The following is a 7474-nucleotide window of genomic DNA, read 5'->3' as shown; positions in this document are numbered from 1 at the left end:
GGGATGAATCTTCTGAGACATTCTTGGTGCTGCCGAGGGCTTTCATGCAGCCAACACATATTGTGTGTGCGCTGCCCATGATATGGTTCATGTGATCTCCTGGACTGGGAGAGAATGAGTTAGACTAGGAGATGGTGCAATGAGTCTTATTTCAATATAGTAAGGATGCTAGGGAGAGGCACAGCAGGTAAGTCCAAGTATTTGGAGTTTAAGAGGTACAAGAAAGAAAAGCTCAAAGGAGTAATGAGATACCAGAATTAATAAAATAGAGGTGGACACAACATTAAACTATTGGATTGGATGTTAAAGCTGATGTATTTTCCAAAGAATCATCTAATTACTAGGTTGAGAAAACCAAGAGCTAAACATAACTTAAAGAGTAGCCTCTTTATAGCTTCTGTGGCCAACATGGAAGGAACCATTGTCATTAAATGCTATTGAGGGATTCAATCAATAGTTTTCTTGCTTAGTAGGAGATAGATGATTTGACAGTGAGGCACAAGGGAACATGCTCTTTTAAAGCGACCAGGACACAGACTTTAGCAATGAGGTGAATTGAGTGAGCGAAATAGCCTTTTCCCATTCGACTTTCTTATATCTATTTTTTAAACAATGAACTTTGTGTTCATCACTGGAAAAAATGAAACATGTTGACCCAGTGTCAGCATCAAGCAGTTTCAGGTCAGTTAAGTGTGAAAGTGCAGCTCTCTCTACACCAATTAATTACCAATTCCCCCCAATCTCAGAAGAGTGCCCCCTACTGCACCAGTGTGTTATTCTTTCCATTTTTTAACACCAGCCATCCTCAAGTCTCTCAAGGTGACACTGCCAGTTTAGGGACAGTTTAATGCTGTGTGCTCATGCTCACAACAAACTGGGTGACGCTGCCAAAATTCCTTTTGAGTATGACCTTTAGAACCAACTGACAGAGCAGACGTTCACCCCCTCGGTCTGAGTTGGACTTGAAACATGTCCCAGAGGTGAAATGCCAGTGACCTGGAACTGCTTAATGCTGACACTGGCTGAACAAAATGGAGCATGTTTCATTTCTCCAGCGATGAACACACAATTCACAATTTAAAGTAACTCGCAGGAATGTAGGATCCAGCTCATTCTATTCAACCCATTGCTAAGGTCTGAATGCTGGATGCCATACAACAACAACAAAATTGCATTTATATAGCACCGTTAAAGTAGTAAAACATCCCAAGGCACTTCAGAGGAGCTTAATCAGACAACAAAATTGACATCAAGCCAAAAAGGAGACATTCGGACAGGGGACCAAACACTTGGTCAAAGAGATAGGTTTTAAACAGCGTCTTAAAGGAGGAGAGAGATTTGGAGAGGCAAAGGGGTTTGGGGCAGGAATTCCAGATCTTAGGGTCTAGGCGGTTTAAGGCACCGCCATTGATGGCGGGGTGAAGCAAGTGGGGGATACACAAGAGGCCAGAGTTGGAGGAATGCAGAGATCTGGGAGGGTTGTGGGGTTGGAGGAGGTTACAGGGATAAATCCCTCCCTTTATATAAAGAGACAGGAATGGAGAAAATAAACAAAAACAGGAAGAAAGGAGGACTTTGGTCAGTAAAAGTCCGATAAACAAATGGTGAAACCGACTGTGATAAAGGATGTGATTCTAACCGTTTGAAATCTCCCATTTTTGTTTAATTTCTTTGTTTATTCGGGGTGTCCCACCCCTTTCCTTACACCTACCCTACAGTGTTCAGTAATCAGAGGGTAAACTGTCCACTGTTGCCTTTTTTAGTCTTTATTGAAATCCCTGAACACCTTTTAATTGTGTAAAGTATGACGGCAGTAGCAAAGATTACTATTTAATTTAAATAGATGAGTTTTGCTAGTTTTATATAAAGCTAAGAACTAACTTCGGGGTATATTTAGTTTTATTTTTGTGTGTGTCCGGGATTCAATTCAATTGCGATTTATCCCACAAGGTATGGTTTGATAAATAAAGGGGATACTGAATAATTTGCATGTATTACCACAACACCCACTGATTTATTTAGTGTGAATGCGACATCAAATTAAAGTTTCATTGACCACACTCAGCATGAAGGCTCCTTCATTTGGAAACAGGTGGAGGAAACCTTTGGGGAATCTGCTCCGACAGGACGGATCACACCGCCCTCCTGCTCATTAGCTGGGCAAGTCCTTGGCTATAAAAAGGGGAGGGGAGAGATGTCCCCTGCGCAGAGTAGATCAGAGTGCGGACTCACCTCGCCTTGAGGCTCGCCAGTCGTTTCAGCACCATGGAGAGCTCCGGCTTGTTGCTGCTCCTCTTGTGTGCCAGTCTGCTGCTCCTGCACTGCCGGGGGCACTCGAGGGAAGTCAGCTCGGCAGAGGACTACTATCCAGCCAAAAAACACAGCGGCTCCGCCGAGAAGGAACTGGTCAGTCAACTTTATCTTCATTTTTCTCCCAACTTTTCGCCCCCTTTCCCTAACCCTGCCTCTCCATTGCTGCGCCGACAGTGCTGCTGACCCCTTCATCTGTATGCCATGATCCGTGCAATCAATTAAAACATTTCATTTATGTCAGGGACTTTATTCTCTTATAAAGCAGCTTGAACCGTCAAACAACCGCAGTTGTTTAACGGTTCAAGCTGCTTTTCTGACCATGTATTTTCAAGCTAAATCATCTTATTCGTTTCATTTCCAAATCCAGCTTATTTGAACTGCGGTTTTCTTTTCTTGCTTGTCTTGTCTTTTTCTCCCCCCCCCCCCCCGCCCTGAGCAAATTATTTCATTAATTTCATTTCCGACCAGGTTTTCCCTTTTCGAATCCAATTCTTATTTTCTTTTCATCCGCGGTTTTTTTCCTTCCCAGTTCCACTTTTTTTTGGGGGGGAGGGGAACGTGTCTCTCCAGCCTGTTTAGTTTGCAGTTCTGTCTGGGTGATTTATTGAGATATATATTTTGTGTTTCTCTGACGGTAATTTACAAAAAAATATCGACACCTGATTAATTAGAATAAAGACACTGAATCAGGTGTCGAACCTTAACTTTTGGGGGGAAAAAAAGCAAATTCGATTTATAAAAACACGTTTTTTAAAAGAGGCAACGTAAATGTATCAACAGTTTAATAAAAGTGCTGATACAAATTTAGATTAAGGTGCCGACATCCCTGACTGATCTTAACATTTCAGAGACTTCTTGTAATAAACCATGTTTGGAAATTCTGTCGGGTCCATTCTAGAGTATGGCAATATCTTCATGAAGTAATGGACAGCTCCCACAAAATGCTTGCTTGTTTAAAATGATTCCAACAATTGATGGACTGTCGATTTTAATATGGAAGATGGTGTGATCCGTGCAATCAATTAAAACATTTCATTTATGTCAGGGACTTTATTCTCTTATAATGTAAAATTATGTTTATGCACACTGTGAATAATTTTCTAATAGATTAAAAGGATATATGTTCAAAAGTTAACTGAGATGTCACTTTTTGACTTGTATTAAATCCTATTGTTTCTTTGCCATTACATATTTGGAATGAGTGTGCTTAACTCAGTTTTACCACTGAGACAGAAGCTTGCCTGTGTTCAATCCCTGCTCCAGGACTTGAGCAAGCAATCTAGACTAACGTGCTCAGATATATGATGCGGTGCTATATAAATGCAAGTCTTTCTTTGAGATATCTTAGTGGAACTTTAGATACTGACAATGTAGAAGATTTAAGAGGCTGGAAAATCCAGTGAGTATTAAAGTTTTATTGAGCGCATAATCTACGCTGACTCTTCAGAGCTATGCTGAGGGACTGCTGAATTGATGGAGGTGCTGTCCTTCAGGTGAGACATTAAACCAAGGTCCTTTCTCCCTGTTCCAGTGGTTTAGATTGGCATTAAAAATTCGATGATACTATCAAAGAAGAGCAGGGAGTTCTTCAGCTGCCCTGTCCACAGTTGATGCCACCAACAAAAAGAGTAACTGATCATTCATCCTATTATTGTTTGTGGGATCTTGCTGTGCACAGAATGGCCGCCATGTTAACCCACATAACAATAGTAACTGCACAATGTAATTCAGTAACTGCATAATGTGGTTCAATCTATGTGAAGTGCTTTGGGACCTTTGTGAAATATGATAAGATGCTATATGAACTCAAGTTCTTTCTTTCTCTGGAAAGGTTTGTCAAGTAGCAAGAGAATTTATTTTTAAAAATCTTAATTTCTCGACAGTTCGAAGCCATGGAAGACATACTGGGCAAAATCCAGAACAGCAGGTTTTCTTCTTATGAGAAGAAAGCTGGACAAATCCCCATGGTGAGTTTCAGACCGAACCACTTTCCTGGTTTTGTGTGGCAGAGATGAGAAAATATGAATGCTAGAAATGAGAAATGACCATTCAGCCCTTCAAGCCCATTCCTCCTACAGTCCATACCTCAATCATGGACTACACCATCAAGATTTCTCTTTACTCTTCCTAACTGCCAATCAAATAGATCTATTATTATCTCCCTCCCCTTTCTGAACAGGTATAGACTAAGTTCCTTTTTAAATTTATCACTGACTTTAAAGTATTCACTTTATTATCACTTAATTCTCAATGTTGCAACATCAACCAGCGAAACCAGTTCTACATTGCTTAACAATGGGTAAAATTAATTGTTTGCCTGCAATATCCTGAGTAGTTTAGACATTTAAATCTCTTTAATGAAGGCAGCACTTGACAATTGAGTGAATATTTTAATCCCCACCACACCCGGCCCAGTTTTCTCTCTTCATCTCCTGAAGACACTGATTCTTGCTGGGGGGGGGAGGTGAAATGGGTGTTGGGAGCCCTCCAGTACATCAACCAAGGGCCTTTCTCCATACGTGTGTTTAGACAGTCAGTCCCAGCAGGCTATTCTACTGTTGGGGACATCACAGCCAAGCCCAAAATCCATACAAACACACAGGACCAAAGGACATGAAAAGACCGACTGGTCAATTGAGCCGGGCCTATGCTGTCATGACGTAACTTCTGCAGACCATGACTTCTATCCAACCTGCTCACTCACACACCAGCCATGCAATCTCCTTGCAGGCGTAAAAAAAAACTTTAATCCAATTTAGGAAATTAAAAGTTGCCACAGGCACCAAAGGCATATTTTGCACTGATAACAGCTCAGTCACATCTGTTGATTGAGGTTTCTTGCCAAAGTTAAATCTTAGATATCTTTGCAAAGATACTTAGACATCTTCTATTTTTGTTTGGCAGTTTGCTCTCCTTTCTCTCGCGTTCCCTCACCTGAAGGCAGAGGTTGGGATTTTCTTCTTCTGCACTCTGGGACATCCTAAGGACTCCCCAGCCTGCGATTATCTCCCCATTCATTTTAATGATGGTGTCGGCCATGGCTCAGTGGGTAGCACACTTGCCTGTGAATCAGGAGGTTGTGGGTTTCAAAGCCCCACTCCAGAGACTTGAGCACATAATCCAGGTTGATACTACAGTGCAGTACTGAGGGAGTGCTGCACTGTAGGAGGTGCTGTCATTCAGATGCGATATTAAACCCAGGCCCCGTCTGCCCTCTCAGGTGGACATAAAATATCCCATGGCACTCTTTTGAAGAAGAGCAGGGGAGTTCTCCCAGTGCCCTGGCCAATATTTATCTCTCAACCAACATGACTAAAACAGATTATCTGGTCATTATCTAATTACTGTTTGTGAGTCCTTGCTGTGTGGAAATTGGCTGCTGCATTTCCTACATTACAACAGAGACTACACTTCAAAAGAACTTCATGGGCTGTAAAACGTTTTGGGACGTCCTGAGGTCATGAGAGGCGCTATAGAAATGCAAGTTTTTCTTTCTTTCATGCTGATAACTGGTTTCACCGGTGCTGCTCACCCTCCTATATCTTGGCTGAGTGTCCATTCCTCATGTGTGAGCCTATGCAGTGAGTGCCAACAAATCTCTTGACCACGGGGACATCACAAGTCCCCACCTGATGTCGTGCACATGGAGCTTGCAGCAGGAGTCACTGCATAGCGATTAGGAATGGGAATTCGAACTGATCTTCCCCTCCCTAGCCCAGGAGCACTGAGTTATAGAATCCTTACTCTATTCATGGTTGAGATCAACAAACTTAGCACAGACCAGAAAGTGACGCTGGAAACTTCTGACCGATGCGGATCAGTTAACACACCAACTTTACCAACTGAGCCCTCTCTTAAATATTTTCAACAAAGTATTAGATTGATACTAAGCAGTGGTGTAAGTAGAATAGAGAATGGGCAACAGGGGGTTAGTTTGGTGATAGATGGAATAATCTGTCTATTTGTTTGATACTCCATTGTTTATGCATCACAAATTTTCATTAAAATATATGATTCCATTGATTTGTTGCCTGCTGTTCTGCAAGTTGTTACCTCAAAAGATCTGGGTGAAAGAAAGAAAGCTAACGGACAATACATTTCTAGGCTTCTGGGCACCATCAATCTTAAACTGGTTGTTCAGAGCTGAATGAAATCAACTTGGAATATTTAAAATTATTATTGAGAAGCCTAAGTGAATTGCCATTTTATGCGGGGCTCCAGTATAGAGTGTTGGAAACCCGACTGATATTTGGGTCTATTTTTGTTCCTCAGTGTGACATCGGGGACAGATGCGCAGTCAAGCAAGGGCCGAGGATTGGTAAGCTGTGCGACTGTGCCAGAGGCACCACCTGCAACTCCTTCCTCCTTAAATGCATCTGACGCTGAGAGGAAACAAAAAGGCAACATTTGGATTCAAGAGAAGGTCTTGAAGAGGGAAAATGTAATCAGTCCACGAGCCATCCCTGAGCAAAATTCAAAAGGATAGATATTGAAGCTTCAGCTGATATTTTGCTAAATTAGGATCCATGAAATCCAAAAAAAAATTACTCGATCTGCAACTTTCATCGAATTTGATTCTTGTACTATTCACTCACAATGTGCTCTCTGTTCTCTCACTGAACTTGGTTGGTTGACACTGTGTTAGATGTGAAATATGTTGCTCGTCTCACTGAGGGAAACTCATATTTTCTTTTGCCATCTGAATTAATTGTTAACTAAATAAATTATTACCTGTGGTCATCTTGCATTATTTAACTTTATTATTGCCCACTGGTCAGTGCTTTATGCTAGATACAGTTCACACAGCAACAATTTCAGGCATCATTGTGAGCACCTGCCTTTAGTAATCAGGAATTGTTCAAGAGAAGCAAGGAAGGGTAATAAGCTTCTAAATGCTAAAACTGTACAGTGACCTGGTCAGAACCCACCTTAAATATTGTGGGAAACATTCAAGCTATGAAGACAGGGCAAAGCAGTGATAAAGGGGCTCATCTCTAGTGTCAAAGGATCGAGTTATGAAGAAAGACTGTTGAAGGAAGTGACTGAGAGGGAACCTTCCAGAAGTATACCAAATAGTATAGATTACGTTGATCCAGAGCATTATTTCTATGTCAGGATACTGGAACAAGGAGGCACAGAGTTTAAACTAGTATAAGGAAAA

The 7474-nt window shown here is 41.5% G+C and overlaps 1 protein-coding gene across 1 annotated transcript; it reads left to right on the top strand.

The window, feature by feature from the left end:
- Window positions 1-2265: 2265 nt before the first annotated feature.
- On the top strand, window positions 2266-7116 carry LOC137304587 (cocaine- and amphetamine-regulated transcript protein-like). The gene is made up of 3 exons (XM_067973232.1): window positions 2266-2406; window positions 4197-4280; window positions 6586-7116. Exons 1-3 carry the CDS (start codon window positions 2266-2268, stop codon window positions 6691-6693), a joined length of 333 nt encoding a protein of 110 aa, XP_067829333.1. The 3' UTR covers window positions 6694-7116.
- Window positions 7117-7474: the final 358 nt, after the last annotated feature.

Source organism: Heptranchias perlo, chromosome 38, assembly GCF_035084215.1.
Source record: "Heptranchias perlo isolate sHepPer1 chromosome 38, sHepPer1.hap1, whole genome shotgun sequence".
Classification (NCBI taxonomy): domain Eukaryota; kingdom Metazoa; phylum Chordata; class Chondrichthyes; order Hexanchiformes; family Hexanchidae; genus Heptranchias; species Heptranchias perlo.
Note: the sequence above shows the minus strand (reverse complement) of the source record. Positions and strands in the feature narration are given on the sequence as shown.

What these genes read in the sequence shown, in the direction of transcription:
- LOC137304587 (XM_067973232.1), top strand. Translation starts at nt 2,266, where the DNA reads ATGGAGAGCTCCGGCTTGTTGCTGCTCCTCTTGTGTGCCAGTCTGCTG. An exon ending in GCTCCGCCGAGAAGGAACTG is followed by an intron (nt 2,407 to 4,196) that starts GTCAGTCAACTT and finishes ATTTCTCGACAG; the next exon opens with TTCGAAGCCATGGAAGACAT. An exon ending in AAGCTGGACAAATCCCCATG is followed by an intron (nt 4,281 to 6,585) that starts GTGAGTTTCAGA and finishes TTTGTTCCTCAG; the next exon opens with TGTGACATCGGGGACAGATG.